General features: G+C 40.4%; 1 protein-coding gene across 14 annotated transcripts in view; it reads right to left on the reverse strand.

Moving 5' to 3' along the window:
- The window catches only part of AGTPBP1 (ATP/GTP binding carboxypeptidase 1), a 183332-nt gene that overhangs the window by 25366 nt on the left and 134208 nt on the right, over window positions 1–23758 (reverse strand). For all 14 annotated transcript variants that reach the window (XM_070049190.1, XM_070049173.1, XM_070049170.1 and 11 more), the window contains 6 exons: window positions 14714–14801; window positions 10991–11135; window positions 6193–6346; window positions 5014–5194; window positions 3622–3751; window positions 2486–2617 (listed from right to left, as the gene is read on the reverse strand). In XM_070049190.1, the coding sequence (XP_069905291.1) occupies window positions 2486–2617; window positions 3622–3751; window positions 5014–5194; window positions 6193–6346; window positions 10991–11135; window positions 14714–14801 (830 nt within the window). The remainder of the gene's footprint in view (window positions 1–2485; window positions 2618–3621; window positions 3752–5013; window positions 5195–6192; window positions 6347–10990; window positions 11136–14713; window positions 14802–23758) is intronic.

Below are 23758 nucleotides of genomic sequence, written 5' to 3' on the forward strand. Positions count from 1 at the left end.
AAGGCACACAGAAGTTCTGTTCACTCGTCTGTCCAACAGCAATGATAGTCTTATTTAGGATTAGGGGTCTACTACAAGCATAGTTCAAACACTTCATGGGAAAACAGATGAGAAAGTAACTTCATTTTGTTGCAAAATGAATAATTGATATCCATGCAGTTTTTGTCACAGTATGTGTTTTCCATAAACTTTTTGGACATCCCTCATATCTATAATATTTAGCGATATTAGGTGCCTTAGAAGCTAATATTTCATTAAGCCTAAATCACAAGTTTTCTCCCAATAAGATGATTATCACAGTGTAAGAATAGTAACAATACTTTTATAACTTATTTTGAACTTATTTAAACAGGGAAAAAGTGCAAAACTAGTACAAAAAAATGCCACCTCTCTCCCTCAGCTACTCTTAATGTTAACAACCACAGAACAGCATCAGGACAAAAAATTAATCCTGATTTAATACTCTTAGTAAAACCACAGATCTGTTTTCAGTGTCATCAGTTTTTCTGATATCTTGTTTCTGTTTCCAGATCCCATCCGGAATCTCATACTGCATTTCGTTACCAGTCCTCCTGCGGTCGCTAGTCTTGCCACAGCTTTCATGATCTTAAACAATCCTGAAAATTACCAGCTTTTCTATCAAATGTCCCTTGATTTATATGCTGTAACTTTTTGTATTTTCCTTCACTAAACACATTCACTAACAGGACACAAGAGTCCTAAGATTTATCATCAGAATCCCCGCATTTTTGAGTATTAACCTATCAAATTATCTGGGGTGGGGGGCAGGTCATGGCACTGAGTGAAAAACAGAGGCCCATCAAAGATGTTCACGTCTTAATCCCAAAACCAGGGAATTTGTTGGCTAACACGGCATGGGCCTCAGAGACTCTGAGCAGGAGCAGGGTCTCGATGGACCCTGTAAGCGGAAGTGGAGAGAAGCTGATTACAATGGAAGCAGAGGTTAGAGGTCATTTGATTCCATGACACAAAGAACACAGGCAGCCTCTCCACGTGGAGGAGGAAAAACAGAAATGGTTCTCCCCTAGGGCCTCCAAAGACTATGCAGTCCTGCTCACACCTTGATTTTAGCTTACACTTCTGATCCAAAGAACCGCACGTTCATAATACATTGCTGAAGCTCCCATACTTGTGGTACTCTGTGGAAATGCTCCCTCTACTCTTCCCCCTCCCCGCCCCTGTCTTTCTGTCTCTGTCTCTGTCTCTCTCTCACATACACACACACACACACAGATTCCCCTTAACAACCCTGAAATGTAAGATAATATTAAAGAAATGAAGAAAAATGGACACCAAAGGTAAACACATTTGCTCTCTCGTGACTGTGCCGCAAGCTCATTTCTGGAGGCTAAGTAGGAACTCCCAGAGGGAAAGCTGACAGAGAAGCAGGAAGGATGGTGATGGCAGTGGTGTCCTAGAGGCCAACACATGGGAAAGTGCGCCCTCTGCCATCCTCCGCGCCTCACTGGTGACTAGTCCTGGGCTCTGCTAACCTACTGTCTCCTTCACTTAACGTGGCCTCACACCACAGGGCTCCAGAGCCGCGGACGGCAGGCAGGGCAGCGGCATGGCTGCTGTGCCCACACGCTGGCATTCCACTCTCTTCTGCTGCCTCTCACCCCTGACCTGGGCCTCTCTCTTCAATTTAGTTTCCTCACACTTTCCTCGTTTTCAGAATACTCCTTTATTTTTGTGAGACTATCTTCCAGTAACTCCAGGAAAAGGCTATTTGTGATGTAAATTATTAAGATTTTCAAGGTCTGAGGACATCATTTTTACTTTCACACGGATGCACAGGATGGAGTATGAAATTTTTAGGTTGGAAATCTGAGAATTGTGAAGGCTTGCTCCACTGATGTTTTAACTGGGGGCAGGTGGATAGGATTCCAAGGAGAGCAAAACGTGCACAGTACTTGGGAATAAGACTAATGAAGACAGCAGACCTGGCTGCAGAAATTTTCTATCTTTGCTGAAGAATATAAAAGACTAAATTACACAGACAGGCATAAAATTCACAAAGAAGAATAACAGGCATAAAAGAGTCACGGTAATTTTTTTAAAAGAACAAGAAAGAGAAATTCGCCCTACCAGGTATCGGTACTAACTTAACACTAAAATGATATGGTATCCAAAGAAACAGAACCAAGACTGACCGCAGGTACAGAGAGCCTGGAACATATGGCTGCAGCAGATCAACACAGGAGAGACTCTAGGGAAAATGGTATGGCTACAACTGATAGCCAGGGGAAAAATAGAATTACACCCTCACATTTCACACAAAAATAAATTCCAAATAGATGAAAAATCTAACTACAAATCGCAAAACCTCAAAATAAAAAAATCTAAAACATAAATGGCAAAGTGTCAACATCAACGAATCTGAGTAGTTCATGAATGTTAAGTCACTTTCTGTAGTTTTACACGCTTGAAACTGGAAAACTCCTGAGTCATCTGTAATAATTACCCTGTATCCCATGTCTTCCACAACATCACATGAAGAGGCATTTTCGTTGGTGTGCCACACTGTCTCTTTGATGCTGCAGCCATACATAAACACATTCTTCTTTCGGGAATGGCCATGATAATCACAATAAACCTTGAAAAAATAACAGATTTTTAAAATAACAAGGTTTCAAATTCATATACTGCTAAGGAAAGGTAAGTAATATCACGCCAATGAACAAGTCTGTGTCCCTTCGTCGTTTTATTGTAACATAACCACTACTTAACAAGTAGAACCAATAAAAGTAATGACATCTAGTTTTGGAAAGGATTTATAATTAATTCTAGAATTGCTAAATGCTTTGAAGATCCTACATCAAGCAGCAAGTCCCACTCTACCTTTTGTATCTACTTTCCATCACTCAAAAAATAATCAAATCTACAGCTAGGCAACACTGCCTCAAGACTACTAAAACATTTATTAATTTAAAAGAATATAAAAATGTTCTCATGAAAAGTATCATAAAAGAGGTATGGTGTCAATGCAATTTTTAAGAGCATCATTTTTAAAATGAAGAATAAAGGACAGACTCACATGTCAATTTTACCATTCTGCAAAGTTTTTCCACCTTCCCCAAAGAAAGATGAAGTAATTTAAACACTGATAAAAGAATATTCTAATGAAAGGCTGCTGAAAACACAAGGAACATACGTGTGTGTGTGTGTGTGTGTTTGTTTACAGAGTTCAGGACAGTCTCACAACACACCTGTACCACATTTCCCATGTATGAACTGGAGACATCAGTATCTGAGCTGACAAAAGAATCCAGAAATACTCCTAAGTTTGCACTAGTGAGAATTTAGAAGACATACACCATTGCCTTAGTACTGTTCAACAGTGAAGTTAAACCCCCAAAATTCATAACCAGGGATTATCAACATTCATAGACCAAAAAGAAAAGCAACCTGACAACGTAATACAAACACAGTATATTAATCTGAAACCAAAGTGACTACACGAGAAATTGATAATAAACAGACATCTTAAGTAAATTGCTTTTGACATCATTTAAACAGAAAATACGTACAAAATACTGAGTTACTGATCAACAAAAACAACATGGATTAGACTAAGTAAGAACAAACACTGCCACCTACCAGGGGTAAACGCTTCACAGCGGCCAGGTACTGCAGCAGCCCTTTAGCGTGGTAGATTGTCGGGTGCAAATCTGGGTTTGGACTCTGCCACTGTCGGTTTAAATCCTCTCCACTTAAAGAACAGCGGTGACTACACACACAGAAACACAGAGATGGAAAACACTGCTAACAGTACATCTTCTACATACTTCTGACCCCTTCATGATTTTATTCCACTAACTATTTCCAATAGGTGTAGGTGGTGGGCTCTACCCAATACATGCTATATTCATCAGGTACACAGCTACTCCACTATTTGCTGCGTGCAAGATCTTGTGTCGCATGCATTAAGCTGTGGTTTATAATCAAGGTTTTCCAACTACATAAAAAGGTCTCAATTCTGGGGTTTTGTTCCATTTATGAAATGGATTAATGGTCACATCTTCCATTCTGATTACATCGTAATCATTGGCTATGCCGACATTCTTTATATTGACTGCATTAGTTGTTTTCTAAGAGTGCTGAGCCCTCTTTCTGAGAAGAATAATGAGATAAACAGGATTCACATTATTGTAAAAATTCAAATACATTTTACTTATCTCCAGGTATTAAATATTAAAGCCACCAAGCAAAAACTTAAGCAAACCATCAGGTAGAAACAGAAATATAAATAGAATTCTGACTGGTTTATATGTTTCTGTATTAAAAACAGACATAAAATTAGTTCCATAACTGTAACATACATATTAACTAAAAAGATACTTCCTTTTTTAAAAAATTCAGTAATTCACTAAAAAATGAGCAACATTCATGTTACTTCTATTGAATAAACAAGATGTGGTATTGTTCTCTTTGGAAATGCTCATGGCAGCTAAAGTAAATCAAATCCAGGAGCACCAGAGACCTTGTCCAACAGCCAGAATAAATTATAAGTCACCACCACTTAAAAAGTAATTATATTCCAGTACTTCTGAACTGTAGAATTCCTCCTGTCAGAAACTACACTTCCATGTATGAAAAAGCCATCAGCAGATGGGACTAACCTTCAGTAACAGTGGAAAGATTCTAGAAGTTTTCCTATCTCAGAAAACGCTGTGATTGTACCATTAACAACAACAAAAAATGTTTAAGTATGTGTTAGAAGTCTTTCTCATATTCTGACACTGTGCTTTTTCTAAAATATTTAAGACACAGATGCTTTATAAAATCCCATGCTCATGGATACAAAATTTATTGATTTACCATGCTACTAGTAATATATATATTTAGAAAAGTTTATCTTAGATGATAAATTTATTACAGAAAAATCACTAATTTGATTCCCAAATTAATCTGGATACTATCACTTCAACAATTTTATACAAGACAGACACAACAAACCAACAGAATTTCTACAACTATTGCTTAACTTACTTTCCATTGATGACACCATCTGGATTGAGCATAGGGACAATTTTAAAAATATAGGACTCTCGTAAGCTTTGAGCAGTAGGGTTATTACTCATGAGATACTCCAATGTTCCTTTCATAACCCAACTTGCATTAGTTTCTCCAGGATGTACCCGAGCAGATAGGAAAATGTAAGGGCGATTTCCTAAAGCACACATAAAATCTCAAATTAAAATGAACAGCTACTAAAAGTTCATATGATATTTCAACTTTGGGGCTTTAGAAATGTCTCTACTCAACTGCGAATTCTAACATAAATTCATAGTAGAACTCACTGTGCACCTACCACATCCAAGTACTGCACTATAAAGCATGTCCTAAAGGAGCTCATAACAGGAACATTAAACAACAAACAGCACTTAAGTCACTTATTATTTCCCAATGATTAATCCAACAGACAAAATCAGTTCTTTTATGCAATCCTGATTTTATACAGTTAGGAAAACAAGGTACAAAATTATTTTTCATCAAGTCATGAGAAAATATACTACTATCCCTATATTATACTCACTATAAGAAGCACGGGGGAAAAAGTACATTTGCTCAAAGACTCACCAATAAGGCGTATTTTCCACCACACATTTAGGTAAACTACAGTTCTACAAAGCTGATCGCCAAGTTTTCACACATAAAAAAGCTCGCTCTTTCTCCTGAAAATACTTTACCTTCCTGTCAAAACTGGAACATCTTCTTTTTATTATCACAGCTATACAGCTAAGGCAATTTTTAAAACATAAATGGCAGGAAAAAACAAGTAACTATTCAGTGTTAGCTTTTAAAATACTCGATACATTTCTGGTTATTTTATTGACAAATAAAACCAGCTGCTGGTTTTTAAATCAATGATACTGTTATGTGAAGTCTCAAAATATTTTCTTGTACTCTGCTTCAAGTAGGACTTCCAAAAATAAGAACAAAAGATCAACGTTATCATAAGGGACTTAGAACATCTCACACGGCTCCCTCCCCTTCAAGGTGAGGGATGCCAGGCCCGGGAGGTAGGCCCGTGGATCGGCAGTTACAGGATCAAAGCCGGAACCCATGCTTTTTGATTCTTGTTCTTGGGTGGTTCCCACTATACGATACACGTAGGACAGAGAAAACTAAGTGAGAAAGACATACTTTTACTGATGACAGACTTACTGAATTGACAGATATGTTCGTAATAGTTGGACTCTGGCATGGCCGTGATAGTCACCAGTGGACAGCTGTTTCCAGACAGGGTTTCACATAGCACATCTTTTCGGAAATAGATTTGCTGAGGATTGTGTGCTGCTTCCAATTTCTGAAGATGCATCTTGATAAAACATAAAAGAAAGTATACAATTATTTAAAACTCCCTTTGATACATAGAGATCATGCTTCCAGATTTCCGAATAACTAGATGTGAATCAGGTTCTTAATCCCTTATCCAAAACCCTCTCGATCAGACATAGTTCAAACACCCTCATCTGGGAGACGTGAGAAAGGTGACACCATGTATACTCCATCAATTATGCAACACCACCAGCTGGGTCGGGGCAGCAGCCTGCAATAAACACAGTAATCTTTCTGCACTAAAACATATTGATGAGTCAGACCAAGCGTAACGAATAATCTAAATAAGCTGACAGCAGTGTGGGTCAGGATTTGCTATCAAGTGTGTTACAAAAAAGCTCTTGATTTTCAGAATTTTTTGAATTTTGAGTAAAGTGACTATAGAGCTGTTCCAGCAATCTAAGGAAGGATGAAAGATATGTAGCACAAATTTTTAACCACTTATTTTTCCAATTTCAAAGTTAATACAAGTTCACTGTAAAACATGTGAAAGAGTATAAAGAGGGGCCAGCGCCGTGGCTCACTTGGTTAATCCTCTGCCTGCAGCGCCGGCATCTCACATGGGTGCCAGGTTCTAGTCCCGGTTGCTCCTCTTCCAGTCCGGCTCTCTGCTGTAGCCCGGGAGGGCAGTGGAGGATGGCCCAAGTACTTGGGCCCCTGCACCCGCATGGGAGACCAGGAAGAAGCTCCTGGCTCCTGGCTTCGGATCAGCGTAATTCTGGCCGTGGCGGCCATTTGCGGGGTGAACCAACGGAAAAAGGAAGACCTTTCTCTCTGTCTCTCTCTCTCTCTCACTGTCTAACTCTATCTGTCAAATACAAAAAAAAAAAAAAAAATGAAAAATTTTAAATGTCTACCAACTGCATCACCTAGATTACTACTAACAAATGCCATGTATGTAAATAAAAGTGTGATTATATATGACCTTATAATCTGTTTTCACTTATTAATTTATGCATGCATAACTATACACATACAGTCATACAATATCAATAAACACAGTAAGTGTTTCTGAGTGCACAAATTTCGATGGTTTTATTATATAGCTATACCAAAATTGCCCAAGTCCTTATTTTTAGGTACTTAGCTGGTTTTCAAGCTTGTACCTAGGGTCATTCATACAATCACTAGTGACTCAGTGGTCACCAACTGCCAGGGACTGCAGGGCACTGGAGATGCACCAATGAACAAAAGGATCCTGTGCCCTGGGGAAAATGCAGCGTGCTGTGTGAGCTGGGGGAGCCTCGCTGGGTCTGGGCAGTGAGGACAGCTCTTCCAGAGAGTTACACACAAGCTGAGATCTGAAGGATGAGCACAGAGGACAGAGCATGGAGCGAGACCACAAGGCAAGACAAAACAAAGGCATTGCAAATACCTCAGAAATCTTCATTATAGCTGGGGCAGAAAGAACAAGGGTAAGAACCAGAGAACCCAGGGCCAGCGCTGTGGTGTAGCGGGCTAAGCCTTCACCTGCAGTACCGGTGCTGGTTTGAGACCCGGCTACTCCTCTTCCGATCCAGCTCTCTGCTGTGGCCTGGGAAAGCAGTAGAAGACGGCCCAAGTCCTTGGGGCCCTGCACCCGCTTGAGAGACTGGAGGAAGCTCCTGGCTCTTGGCTTTGGATAGCCCAGCTCCACCCATTGTGGCCACTTGGGCAGTGAACTAGAGGATAGAAGATCTTTCTCTCTGTCTCTCCCTCTCTCTGTAACTCTAACTCTCAAATAAATAAATAAATAAAATCTTAAAAAAAAAAAAAAGAAAGAAAGTAAGAGAGAGAGAGAGAGAACCCACTACAGAATGAAGAGTCTGGTAGACTTGTCTTTCCCGAAGCATGGTCAATGTACTTCTGGAATTATCATAACTGATACGTGAATAGTCTTCACAAAAAGACAGAGCTTCAAAAAATTCAAGGAAAGTGGGACTATGAGATAAATTTATTTTGGTGCAAAACAATTTTTAAATCCCTGCATACGTTTTCATAACATGCATTTCCTATGAACTCCATACACAGGGATTTCAAAATTGTTCACACCAAAATAAAACTTACCTTTTAAATCTATTTTTTAAGTTTTTTTTTTAAAGTCAACATCTTTTAAGATTTATTTTTATTTATCTGAAAGGCATAGTTACAGAGAGAGAGAGAGAGAGACTCCATCTGCTGGTTCACTCTCCAAATGGTTGCAATAGCCAGGGCTGGGCCAATTCGAAGCCAGGGGCCAGGAGCTTCTTCCAGGTCTCCTACACGGGTGCAGGGGCCCTAGCACTTGGGCCATCCTCAGCTGCTCTCCTAGGCATGTTAGCAGAGAGCTGGATGGGAAGTGGAACAGCCAGGACCTGAACCAGCGCCCCTATGGATGCCAGCATCATAGGCAGCAGCTTTACCTGCTACGTCACAGCACCAGCCCCTTCCATCAATTTTCTGAAATGCCTTTGTAGGTATAAATTAGAAAAAAAAAAGTCAAGCACATTAAGCTTTTTATTATTCCATGTATATTAACTTAGGATCAGGACTAATTTTAGGAAATGACCTATTCTGAAGTATGCTTGAAGATAAACATTAAATGAATAATAGTGCAAACAGTAGGTGGATATGTCCAAAAAATGTGAAAAATAGGAGAGAAAGGACAGAAAGAACCATGGTAAGCATTACAGATGTCATACAGAGGGCAAGACCAATCACTAAGAGTTTTAAGCAGAGGATTTATGATAAGATTTTCCATAAAAGAGCCCATCTGGCAGCAGTGTGAGGAAAATACAGATGAAAAAGAAAGGGGTGAAAATGAATCTGACAACACCAGGCAGGGTTGGTAGGGTTCCAGGAGAGAAACATGGTAATGTCTGGCCAAGGTCAGGGCAGTGTGGCTGCAAGAAGGCAGAAGGACTCAGAATACATGATAAAGATAACACCAGTATGTTGAACCATCCCTGCATACCAGGGATAAATCCCACTTGGTCTGGGTGGATGATCTTTCTGATGTGTTGTTGCATTCTAGTGGCAAGAATTTTATTGAGGATTTTTGCATTGATGTTCATCAGGGATATTGGTCTGTAATTCTCTTTCAATGCTGCATCTTTTTCTGGTTTAGAAATTAAGGTGATGCTGGCTTCATAAAAAGAATTTGGGAGGATTCCCTCTTTTTCAATTGTTCTGAATAGTTTGAGAAGAATTGGAGTTAATTCTTCTTTAAATGTCTGGTAGAATTCAGCAGTGAATCCATCTGGTCCTGGGCTTTTCTTTTTGGGAGGACCTTTATTACTGATTAAATTTCTGTCTCAGTTATGGGTCTGCTTAGGTTTTCTATGTCTTCATGGTTCAATTTAGGTAGGTTGTATGTGTCCAGGAATCTATCCATTTCTGATAGATTTCCCTCTTTGCTGGCATACAACTCTTTGTAGTAATTTCTGATGCTTCTAATTCTGTGGTGTCTGTTTTTACATTCCTTTTTTCATCTCTGATTTTATTGATTTGGGTCTTTTCTTTTTTTTAGTTAGTTGGGCCACAGAACTAAGTCATCAAGTGCCATGTATTCTAATGCTAATGGTACTATACACAGACACATACCCGAACATGATGAGAGTGTAGGCTGCAGCCTTTACTGAGACACATTTAGTATTCCCAGCCTTCATTCTTTATTTTCTGCTATATAGATTATGTTTCTTTCATCCCCCTCCCCCTCCAAGCCTGCTTCTAATCACAGAGCTCAAATTCTTTCCTAGTAAAATGACCGTATTATCATGATCCTCAGCGATCTGGATAGATACTCTGCTCGCAGAATGAATCTACCTTATTTGCTCATTTAACAAATATACTTGCCTTAGTTTGATTCTTTTTTATAATAAAAATATCCAAAAGTCCCAAAAAGTCTGACAAAACAACTCCTATAACTCAATATTTTAAGAAAATCTGGATCTAGTACTCGTAATGAAAACATTTCCTACAGAAAAATCCACACTGCATCTTTACTTCTCTAACCCTTCTGATGGCAAGTAGAAATCTCACCTAGTTAAAACTTATAAATCATGGGATCTTACCTATAGCTTTCCACAAAAAATGGGAAGTAAAAGTTATATCAAATTTCTTTAACATTTCTTTCTATTAAAAGTAAGGACCAGGGAACCTGTGCTGTGGCACAGGTTAATCCTCCACCTGCAATGCCGGCATCCCATTCGGGGGCCAATTCAAGTCCCAGCTGCTCTTCTTCCTATCCAGCTCTCTACTATGGCCTGGGAAAACAGTAGAAGATGGCCCAAGTCCTTGGGCCCCTATACCCGTGTGGGAGACCTGGAAGTAGCTCCTGGCTCCTGGCTTTGGATCCACGCAGCTCTGGCCATTGCGGCCATCTAGGGAGTGAACCAGCAGAAGGAAGACCTTTCTCTTTGTCTCTCCCTCTCACTGTCTGTAACTCTCTCAAATAAATAAATAAAATCTTAAAAAAAAAAAATAAGGACCACATTTCCATTTTATTCCCTTTAACGTTTTCAATAAACACTATAATGTTTTCTAAAATCTTCAACACTGAATCGTACTTTATTACGATATTCAATGAAAAGCAATTTTGCTTCAATTGTCTGACAGACATGCATTCAACACAGTAATAGCCACAATACAACTCAAGAGTTCTCACCTGTAAAGTTGAATACGTATATGGATAATGATAAGCGAAGTAGCAAACATCATCTTTATGCGGGAAGTTGACAGTAAATGTAATTGTATAGTAAGATTTTCCCTTTTGCCCACCTGCGGCAACTGAACTTCTTGAGAAGTGATTTCTGTAATAGAAATGCATAAAATGTTTATTTAGTCCACACAAATTCAAATTTTCCTGGCCTCTTTTAATAAATAGAATCCCAGGGCAAGAAAAAAAGAAACCCTAACCTGTAAAAAGTTTAATTTATATACCCTATAAAAAAACAGATTTGATCTATGAGCTACATGGAATCTGTTCTCTTTGTATTAATGTCACATTAACACGGGAATTGATGAGAACTGTGTTGTAGTAATTACCATGCATTTGCAGTGACCCTGAGAATCTAAACAGCAATAAATTCCTTTCAAAACTAAAAAAAAAAAAAAAAAAAAAAAAATCTAAATATAAACTGAAAAAAACAGATCAGGTGCTCACAAAGCAATTAATCATTACTAGTCAAAGACATTACTTATCATGCCTGGATTTCTACCTAAATGGAACTACCTAATATGACACATCAGTAAGATTTCAGAAGTCCATTCTTTGATGACTACGCATACTGCCCAAACTAAGCAATGGGCAGCAATGGCTGCTACAATCAGCTGATGAAAGGCTACAGAAAAGTACATAATAACAGATCATTTCAATACTGGACTCATCAGGTCACAATATCCGAATTCATTAATCATCTTAAAATTACAAAGACACAAATTATCAAAGATAATTTTGTTTCTTGATGTGATACAATAGGAATTCACTGCACAACCTCCAAAGTATTTTTGCCAAAAACCGAAACTGAAATTGATTAAGATTCCAGAAGCACCACTTTAATCAAGACAGAAGAATTTGTTGGGGCTGGCATTGTGGCGTGGCAGGCAAGGCAGCCCCCTGCAATACCAGTATCCCGTATGGATGCCGGTTTGTATCCCAGCTACTCCACTTCTGATCCTAGGAAAAGAAAGAAAAGATGGCCCAGCTGTTTGGGCCCCAACACTCACATGGAAGACCTTGGTTCCTTTTCGGTCTGGTCCAGCCCTAGCCATCTGGGGAGTGAACCAACAGATGGAAGATATCTCCCCCCGCCGCCGTCTGTCTGTCTGTCTGTCTCTCTCTCTCTCTCCCTACCTTTAACTCGGACTTTCAAATAAATAAATAAGTCTTTAAAAAAAGACGTATTTGTTAACATTCTTGGAATTCAATTTACAAAATCCAAATGTGAAAAATTTTTCATGATGAATAATCCAGTTTCTTTGACAAATGAACAATTTAAAAAACAGAAAAAACTATGTGAAATTGTGGTTGAAACAAACCAACTATAAAACTCTATTTTTGAGGCAACTGGGGGATTTTGAACACTGATTGGACATTTCATCATACCAAGGCACTTTCTTTTCTGAGGTATGATAGTGGTACTGTAGTCAGATTGTCTTAAAAGGTCTTCATCTTTCAGAGATATACTTTTGAGTATTTATGGATAAAATCCGCTATCTGGAAACCACTTTAAGGTTCAGTGTGGTAGCAGGGGTGAAAGTATAGCTAAAACAAAGCTCCCCATGTGCTAATAATTACTGAGAGGGACTGATGACCTGGGGCCTTCTGCTCTGACCCTCTGCTTGTGTGAATGCCTGAAGACATCCATAATAAAAAGGTTTTTAAACTACAAGTACTTTCCAGACTTGAAGGACCACTAGCATATGCTGATTTAAAGAGGCTATCTTTACCAACATTACTTCCAAAATTTGTAATCATCTTGAATCATTTAAAGCTTAACTGAAGAAAAATCAGGGCCTGAAGGTGATTTATTCGTGCACATAAATATTCAGGTATTTTCAAACTGGTATAGTCTGCATCAACTTAAAGAGTATATGTCCAATGGCAAGTGCTAAGGACTAAGAAACACACACAACAAATTCAAGAACCACTCTTTGTCAACTCTTCCTTAAAAAGTTTAAAACCTAGTTGGAAAGGTATGCACATCACCATACTGTAGCTTATGGCAGTGTACAGCCAATAAATCTGTAAAACTCACATTATTTCATATATTTGTGGGAGGTAGGTTTATTCTGTTTCATATAAAGGCAAACAAGCATCCCATTGACTTAACTAACATGAAAAGGTAACACACTGCAAAAAAATAGGTTTCACTCCATGCTACATGAAGTTCAGGCTTTAAAAAAGCAACCAGAACAGTGTCTACATAGAAAATGGTTAATAAATGTTGAATTGAACTGATTTCAATTCCAGATCTGGAAGCCGCCAAGAGAAAAAAAAAAAACAAACTAAACATGTGAAAAAGCCTTGCCATCACCGCTCACGTAGAACAATCTGCCATGCTATGACCAGTTAACCTGCAATATGAAAATCATCCATGGACTGATGACTACTGTGCAAAAGCAGAGATGCACCGAAGAAACAATGTATTCTTAAAACATTTCACCCTAGTGGTCTAAATAACTCTGCCAAAATGTAGCCAAGCACTGCCAGGATTGTCAATGCTCCAATCCAACCTAACAGAATGAGAACAAGATCAAAGAGTATTTCCCTATGAGCCAAGGGGAGTATGAGATACTCCCAGGTACAGATGAATTACTCTATCTCTATTCCTCACTTATTTGCTATTTATTTTGCTAAGAAAAGTCAGGCTAGGGGTTGGGGGACTTTACTGAGATAAATATCAAAGAATATTTTTCCCTAAAAGTAACAGCACTTAAGAACGAGATTTTTCCAAAGCCATGCCATAAACTGTTAACAACAGTTCAATTTTTAAAGTCTGCTAACTGACAATGCTAAAAAATAAAGGACACTAGTGTTAGCTAAGCACAACATAAAAAGTCAAAATCCACTCTGGAAACACCAGGACTGAGACCACAAGAGAGAAGAAAAGGGGATGTTCAGTGGATTCAGCAGTGGAACATGTCTGGACACGTCACATGCAGTAACAGGTAAAACTGGGAAGCAAGAGAGACGAGAATCCCGAATTATCTCGAAGTGGAGTTGGAGAATAATTCAGTTTTTCCACAGAAGCAATAAATGATTTCTAGCATTTATTTCTCACTTGCTGAGCACATCACCTGGTTGAAGTAAAAATCGCACTGTGTAAGCTGACGTAACGTACCTGTGGGACACATCTCCAATTAAAATATTTTGGAAATCAAGGTGAAGTAAACATTTGTAAATACAGGAAGGGAAAAGGTAAGAATTTTAATAGATATCACAGGAACAAAAAGCCACTGTAAATTACCAGCTGTAATTCCTAACTTCAGTTTTATTCAATGACATTTTCGGTTTAAAGCTAGGTTAAACATATTTAGTAGCAGAGACAAGGTTTGGGCCTAGCTCTGTCTACACACATGTTTCATTTCTATTATATGTGAGGGGACCTCAAAAACTTCACAGGAATATGTTTTATGACAAAACTACACACAGTTATCAATATTTTTATGCATCAAAATAAACTTATTTTATTAAAAAGACTTTCTGAAGTACCCTTCTATACTTCCTAAGTGGACCTCAAATTCTAAAGGACTCCTTAAAATTGCAAAGGTCTAACATCACAACTTGACGAGTGCAATAACTCTATTTTTATCTTTACACTGAAATAGAATGAAGGCACTATCCCCTCTCTGTAAGTTGAAATCCTATTATTCTTTGCATACTTACTTATAGTAACAAATGTCAGTCCCCATGCGAATCCACCATGGTCTGGCATTTAATGCTTCCTGAACCGAATACATGAGTGGTTGCATACCTTTGAGAGACAGAGAGGAAAAAAAGAGAGAGAGAAGAGAGAGAATTCTTTTCAGCATCTTTTAGTTAAAAAGTAATCTTGCCTTTGTAGAAAGCATCAAAGTTCAGGAAACCGGAACTCGGTTTCTTCATATGTGTAAGAAAAAATCTGAGGAATTTTAAGAATCTATGTCAATCAATATTATGCTTTTGCTCTTTAGTTGAACTAAAACAGGACTACAATTTTTGGATGAAAAACCACTAAACTTTTTTCTATTAAATTTTCAATATTAGATCAATTAAAGATCCTTATAACAAGTCAGTCAGAAATATATGAAGAAATACTGTCTAAGCATCTCTGCAGCTCCCCATGAATTCCCCCCTCCACTAAAATTCCATGGGAAAAATCCACCCAAATAGGTCTTTTCTTTCCTTACTCTTTTCCATACAAAGGCATGCCTGCAGTAGAGAAGAGGAGGAGGGACTGTTAAAAACAGTATTAAGTATCGCTTTTTGGCCTGGTAGCTAAGATCAAGTGTAAAAATAGGATTAAATGTACAGTATGCTTTCTTGGACATACTTAGAAAAATGTTTTCCATGTAAACTTTAAAAGCATCTCATTTCTTCAAATGATACACTACTTTGCTAACAAGAATTAATTTCACATGTTAATTTCAGAAAGACTGACAATTTTTACTGAGATCTGGTTTGACTTCACTTAAACTCTGCTTTAAGGATAGAATCATATTCTTGGCACAGAATTTACATTTATCTGGGAGGGGAGGACATTTGGCCCAGCAGTTAAAGATGCTAGTTAAGAGGTTCACATCACATGTTGTAGTGCCTCGGTCCAATACCCACTCCCCTCCGGCTTCCAGCTTCCAACCAGCGCAGACCCTGGGAAGCAGTGGGTGCCACCCACCCACGGGGCAGACTTGGATGGAGTTCCTGACTCCCAGCTTCAAAACCAACCATTGCGGGCATTTAGAGAGTTAACCAGCAGATGGGAGTGCGTACGCGTGCGCGCGCTCTCTCTCTCATAAATGATGAAAAAAAGTTTCTAAAGAACTTATTTGCATCTTTACAGGATTTTTTCTTTCTGCTTTTCTTTTTTCCAGTTTTTATTTATTTGAGACACAGAGCTAGAATGAAAGAGATGGCTCATCCATTGGTTCACTCCCAAACTGCCTGCAACAGCAGAGGCTGGGCCAGTCTGAAGCCAGGTGCCCAGATCCCAGTCGAGTGTCTTCCATGGGCGCCGGGGAAGTGAGTTCCTGTGGCTTCCCTGGGTACACGTTAGCAGGAAGCGGGAACTGGAACGGATCTGAGAACTGAACCCAGGAACTCTCACTTTCTTTCACATTTCTAACTACTTATTTCAACAAGGAATAACTGGTGACTCTTTGAATTTATCTTATATTCACACTGACCAATACACTCACTACTTGGAACAGGTTTTGGGTAGTCTCTGGATTTCCTAGGTATACAATCATAATTATTTGCAAATTAAAATCTTTTATCTCCATTTGCAGCATTTAGAGTAGTTATTTCATTTTACAATTTCAATGCATTTAAAGAAATCAAGCAACCTCAAAAGATGATACTAAGTTAGAGCAGTAATATAAGCAGGTACACACGGCAGGAGGTGGTTCCTGTCATTATCAGACGCATGGCAGCACGTTCCCCCAGTGAGCTACTCTCATTCTAGCCACGTGATGCCTTCCTGGTCACTGTTAGAAAGCCCCACATGGTGCTACACTTCGAGGCTGACTCGCTGGCTTTGCCGTTCACCCGGGCCACAAGAATGCTTTCATTCTTTTCTGGATTTCTCTTACAGGCAGCCGGAGCGTGGGACACGGCTGACTGCTCTGGACCTTTATCAGAGCTCCCCCAAAGGTCTGCTCCTGCTCCTGAATGTTCTGGGAAACCGGGACTCCCTCCCTGCAGCCTCAATAAAAACCCCAAACTGGCCTCAGGACGCAAGGCAGGAGTTCTTCAGATTCGGAAGCCTACTGACAGGTTAAGCTTTCTCTCTCTCTTACCCTCAAACCTTGTCCTTGTTGTTTTGGTATGGCAACAGGGACAGAGACCAAGCTTTGGTGACAGTAAGAACACACAACAATGCCTTGTCCATAATTTTAATCGAGATGTTCCACCACTCAATGCGATATCTGCCATTTCCTAAAAACCAACTGTATCACATTTAAGTAACAAAAACAGCTAACGCTGAATAGTTTCTAAGCACCAGACATGGTTCTAAATATGTTTACGTATAGTAAGGTATTAAATCCTCACATTTGCATTACGTGCAGCAGATACTACTATTATTCCCATAATTGGGGTGGTTTCACCATAATTCTTATTACACTAAAAAGTTTTAATCATTGTATCAAATGCCTCTTCAGCCTCTACTAATAGAATCATAAGGCTTTTCTCCTTTAAACAATTGGCATAACACATCATGCTGGTAGGTATCCTACTGTGAACTCATTCTGGGAAAATATTATTCTTCTATTAGCATGTAATTTAATGAATAGATATTTAGAATTTTTGCAATTAAATTTCTAGGTTTTTTTTTAAACTACCTATACCAACTACTGGTTTTCAAGATTAGACTAGCTGCGGAAAAATTAATTCAAAAGCTTCCTAATGTTCACTGGAATAACAAAACCACAATCTATTTTTAAAAAGATTTATTTATTTATTTGAGAGGCAGAGTTACAGAGAGAGGGATGGACATACACACACACACACACACACACACAATCTTCCATCTGCTGGTTCATTTCCCAAATGGTCACAATGGCCGAGGCTGGACCAGGCTGAAGTAAGGAGCCTGGAACTCCGTCTAGGTCTCCCATGTGAGTGTAGGGGCCCAAGGACTTGGGCCATGATCTGCTGCCCTCCTGGGTACCTCAGCAGGGAGTTGGACTGGTAATGGAGAAACTGGGACTCAAACCAGCTGCCCACATGGTATGCCGGTATTACAGGCAGCAGCTTAACCCACTGTGCCACAATGCCAGCTCACATACAACTTTTTTTAAAAACATAATAATTTGCACAATTCATCTGGAATACCATCTCAATATGGTAACTAATAAATACATATATTTATTTCAACAGTTATAGCTTATATAGAATCATTTTGTTTTCTTTTTCACTATTTTTGGCATTTATTGTTATTAATTCTTTTCTCTTCCTTTTGGCTTTATTTTATTCTTCTATTTTCTTTTTCTAATTTCTGAAGTTATTTTCAGTCTTTCTCCACTTTAAACAATGGAAGCTACTATAGACTTCCAAGTTCCTCTGACGGCCAGCTGACTACAAGTCATACTCCTGAAGTCCTCCCTCCTAGACTCCTTTCCAGATCAATGCTGGCCAGCTCAACTTCCATTAGGAAGCAAATGTTTTATATATACTCGTCCAGTCAGGCAGCCTCAAGCACAAGAAATGAGCCTAGCTCCACTGAAGATCTGTATTTTAAAAATATTTTAATTCATTTAAGTTTAAATAGGGAGATGAGAAACCAAGATGGCAGCTGAGTAAGGCGCTCCATAACCACCTTCCTGCAGAGACAGCAACGTGAACAGCTACAGACACAGCAGGTCCCCTTCACAGCGAAGCCAGCTCAGAGACCGCAGCATCTCATCTTGTTATGAGTCACATTACAGGAAGCAGGAGTAAAGGGTTGTCTGCATCGCCCTCCCTTGGCTCCACGGAGCAGGATGTGGAGTAACCATCCCTCTTGGCAGAGAGAGACAGTGGATTGAATCCCACTACCAGGCACACTGCAAAAACTCCAATTGCACTCAGCACCCTGCCCCGGCACCCCGGCCCAAACCTGTGGAATGAATATTTGGATTTCTCCACAGCCAGGTAGCCATCGCCACTGCTTCCTCAATGATTGGCAGAAAGAAAAACTCCAGTTACACAGAGAGGCCAGGAAAGGGAGCTCAGAGCTGGGCCTACCATGCTAAGACCCAGGACCTGATAAGACCCAGATATCTCCGGCCTTGGACCGGGCCAGTGTTCCCAGACCGAGCCTCTAGAATCGCCTGCCATCGGCTGGAGACCTGAGCTCTGGGGAGTCTACTCGTGTTGGGCTGTTACTGCTGGCCTCTGGTGGGCTTGGTGGTCATCCCCAGGACTTCGTAGGGATCTGTGACTGGGACCCACGGGTGACCAGCCTAGGGCAGACAGGAAGGGGCCATGAAACTCTGTCTCGGGACCCAATACTGAGCAGGTCTTAACAGGTTTAGTCCCAAGGCCAGGACTGGCCCCAGGATCAGGCAGAGACCTTGACCTCGGCGACACAGACTTTTCTGGTGTGTATCAGTACCAGCCTCTTGTGGGCCTGGTGACTGTGAGGCCCAAGGATGAACTACCCTAGGGCCTGCCTGAAGAGTTGAGGGGCTGCCTCTATCATCGACCCCATCCCCACCACCTCGGGCAAAAAGCAAAGAACTGGAGGAGTGTTTGGGGACTCAGCATTAAGGTGATTAAACTCAGCACAGAGCACATCCTATTGGTCCCTGCACCCAGGACGGTGCCTGCAGAGACCCTCATGACAGACGCTGTTCCATGGTCCTGGCTGAGCAGTCCTACACTCCAGCCAACAGCACCAGTGGCTGACGGGTGCGGTGTCGGGCAGTGAGCCCACCTCAGCAGCAGAGAGCCCACGGCAGGCTGAGCCCCAGCCCTACCGGCAAGCTGCACTGGTCGCTGGTAGGCTTAGGGCTCTGGAAATGTTCTAGCATCGTGGTGTTGGTGGACACAGAACAAGGAGTCTGAGCCCTCCGTAGGCCAGGAAAAGGCGTACAGGACAGACTACTCCCTTTGAGGCCTCTGCCCATCAACTGCAGATTTTGGAAAAATCTGAGATTGGGGGGAATTATAAATCAGTAAAAACATATCAACGGTGGGCCTGGAACAAACCACAACTTAGGGTGCTATCTAGTGTTGAGACAGAAGTATCTATAGGCTCAGAGAAAGGAACAGATGGCTTAGGATTTCTAGAAAGCAAGCCACAAAAGCAGATAGATGACCACACCTAAGCCGTCAATGCACAATGTGCTACACCAAGAAGCATCTGGAACTCCCAGGAAGCCATGATTTTACTCAGAAGGCAAACAAGGCGTTAGAAACAAACCACCAGGAACTGAAACTTCCGAAGGCTTAGATGAAGATCTCCAGAAAGCTGTTTTAAAGAAACTCAATGAAATTCAAGAGAATATAGAGAAAGAATTCAACATTCTAACAGAGAGCTGATGGAGAGATGGAAGTAATTAAACAAAACCAGGCAGAAACTCTTCCACTGAAAAGTACACTAAGTGAAATTAAAAACATGATAAAAGGCATCAATGGCCAAATAGGTCAAACAGAGAATCAGTGAGCTCCAGGCCAGGCGATCTGAAAATACACAGTCACAGGACACAAAAGAAAAGAGAATCAAGAGGAATGGAGACAGCATACAGGAAATGTGGGGTGAAAAGAGCACATATGCACATTATTGGGGTTCAGGAGTGATTTGAGACTAGCAAAGGGGTAGAAAGCATATTCAAAGAGATAATGACAGAACACTTCCCAAACACAGAGAAGCAAACAAGTATCCAAGCAGGAAGATCAAAGATCACCCATCAGATTTAACCCAACCAAGCCTACCCTAAGACATAATCAAGTTCCCTGTGGTTAAACACAAACAGATGATTCCAGGGCTGCCCGAGAAAAGACGCAAATAACACACAAAGGGATCCCACTGCAGACTCCTTGGCGGAGCACTTACAGGTCGGGGGCATGGGGACGACTGTGACAGCACCCAAGGGGGAGAAAACTGCCAGCCAGAACACTGTTTGCCCGGACAAAAGATGTGAGACCTTAGCACCCCCAGACCTGTGTTAGAGAAATGCTGCAGAGAGCTCCTCAGACTAAAGGAGACACTAACAAGCGGGAAGAGGACATCAGAAGGCGGAAAACTCACTGGTAGAGTAAACAAACGCAGAATGCTTTGACTCCGCAAACATGGTGTGTGTCTTTACCGTGGAGACTTTAAAAAATTTAAATCACAAGGCCAGCGCTGTGGCATAATGGGTAAAGCCGCCGCCTGCAGTGCTGGCACCCAACATGGGCACTGGTTCAGTCCCAGCTGCTCTGTCCGGCTCCCTGCTATGCCTGGGAAAGGTTCCTGGCTTTGGATCAGCCAAGTTCCAGCCAATGCGGCCATTTGGGGAGTGAACCAGTGGATGTAAGTCGACCTCTTGCTGTCTAACTGTACCTTTCAAATAAATAAATAAATATTTTTTAAAAACATTATAATCACTGCACTGTAATGCTAAGAGATAGGTAATACTGAAAGAGATCAAGTGGAAAATCTAAAGTTCGAAACATGGAGAGGACTGGAAGACAAACCTAGAGTTCTTTGCTACGATTTTTCTCTTTGTTTTTTGATTCTCTATTTCCCTATGTTTATAAACAATGTTTTTCCCATTTCAAGATAGCTGGTTATACCCAAAAGAAGGTTTTTGTAAGCTTCATGATGACCACAAAGTAGAATCTATAACAGTCTTGCCAAAAATAATAAGTAACTTTTCTATAAATGAAGATTGCAGGAGAGGGAGAAAAAAAAGAAACAACAATAAAATATAAAACAAGTATCAAATGGCAAAACTAAGACTTTACCTAACAATAATTACCTTAAAATGTCAATGGACTAAATTCTCCAATTAAGATACTGAGTGGCCAAATAGATTTTAAAATTGGACTCAACCTTATGATGCTTAAAGAAACTCACTTCATCTTTAAGGATACATATACATATATTGAAAGTGAATCGGCCGGCGCCGCAGCTCACTAGGCTAATCCTCCGCCTTGCGGCGCTGGCACACCGGGTTCTAGTCCTGGTCGGGGTGCTGGATTCTGTCCCAGTTGCCCCTCTTCCAGCCCAGCTCTCTGCTGTGGCCATGGAAGTGCAGTGGAGGCTGGCCCAAGTCCTTGGGCCCTGCACCCCATGGGAGACCAGGATAAGTACCTGGCTCCTGCCATCGGATCAGCGCGGTGCACCGGCCACAGCGTGCTGGCCCTGGCGGCCACTGGAGGGTGAACCAACGGCAAAGGAAGACCTTTCTCTCTCTCTCTCTCTCTCACTGTCCACTCTGCCTGTCAAAAAAATAAAAAAAAAAAAAAAAAGAAAGAAAGAAAGTGAAAGGATAGAATAAGATATTTCATAAAGGGGCTGCACTGTGGCATAGCAGGTCAAGCTGCTGCCTGCAGTGCCAGCATCCCATATGGGCACCGATTTGAGTCCTGGCTGCTACACTTCCAGTCCAGCTCTCTGCTGTGGCCTGGGAAAGCAGCAGAAGATGACCCAAGTCCTTGGGCCCCTGCACCCACGTGGGAGACCCAGAAGAAGCTCCTGGCTCCTGGCTTTGGATCGGAGCAGCTCTGGCAGTTGCGGCCAACTGGTAATGAACCAGTGGATGAAGACCTCTCTTTCTCTGCCTCTCCTCTCTCTGTGTAACCCTTTCAAGTAAAATAAATAAATCTTTTAAAAAAAAGATATTCCATGAAAATGGAACCCAAAATAAAGCAGAAGTAGATTTTAAATTAAAAGCAGTAAAAAGAGACTGGGAAGGTCACTGTACACTGATAAAGGGCCGAACAGAGAAAAAGGAGCCATGCTTATAAATACACACGCACCCAATCCTGGCGCACACAAACATACAAAGCAAATATTAACAGACCTAAAGAGAGATACAGACTCCAATAGGAAACAATAGTGCGCTTTAACACCCCACTTTCAAATGTGCAGATATCCAGGCAGGAAAGAAACAGGAAAGTCAAGTAGCACCTAGACCAGCTGGACCTAACAGACAGCTACACAACTTTCCATCCAGCAAGTACAGAATGCACATTCTTCTCAACGGCACACACAACATTTCCTAGGACAAATCATATGGCAGCTCACAAAACAAGTCTCAATGAATTTAAAAGAAATCATATGGAGTATTTCTTCTGACCACAGTGCAATAAACCAAAAATCACTAACAAGAAGAACTTCGGACACTACACAAATACATGGAAATGAAATAACTTACTCCTGAACAACCAACAGATCGAAGAAGATATCAAGGAAGAAGCTAAAAAATTTCTTCACATGAAAGAAAATGGAAACACAGTATACCAAAACCTATGGGATACAACAAAAGCAGCAGTAAGAGGGAAGTCTGTAGTAACCAATGCCTGCATTAAAAAAGAAAAAAAGGGGGTGAAGTCACAAAGAACTTACTACTGCACCTCAAGGAACTAGAAAGAAAAACAAAAACAAACCAAACCCAAAACTGATAGACTGATACAAACAACAAAACTCAGAACACAAATAAATGACACAGAGACCAAAAAACAACACACAAAAATAGGATCAATGAAGCAAAGAGCTGGTTCTTTGAAAATACAAAAAAAGTTGATGAATTCTTAGTGAGACTAAGAAAAAAGAAAGGATTTAAACACATAGAATCAGACAGAAGAAAAGAGACATTATGATTGACACTACAGAAATATAAGGCATTATTAAAGATTACTATGAAGTTATATGAACAAATCCATTAATTTTGAAGAAATGGACAAATTCTCAGACACATATGCCTTATCAAAACTGAATCACAAGGAAAGAGAATACCTACACAGACCAGTCTTAAGTACTGAGATTGAATCTGTCATTAAAAAAAAAAGGAAAGAAAAAACTCCCATCAAAGTCAACTGGCTTTACTGTTGAATTACACCAAACTGTTTTTTAAGATTTATTTCTTTTTTTTCCTAAGATTTATTTATTTTTAATTCAAAGTCAGGGCTACACAGAGAGAGGAGAGGCAGAGAAAGAGAGAGAGAGAGGTCTCCCATCCGATGGTTCACTTCCCAACTGGCTGCAACAGCCAGAGCTGTGCGATCCAAAGCCAGGAGCCAGGAGCTTCTTCCAGGTGTCCCACA

Source organism: Oryctolagus cuniculus, chromosome 1 (genome assembly GCF_964237555.1).
Source record: "Oryctolagus cuniculus chromosome 1, mOryCun1.1, whole genome shotgun sequence".
In the NCBI taxonomy this organism is placed as follows: Eukaryota; Metazoa; Chordata; class Mammalia; order Lagomorpha; family Leporidae; genus Oryctolagus; species Oryctolagus cuniculus.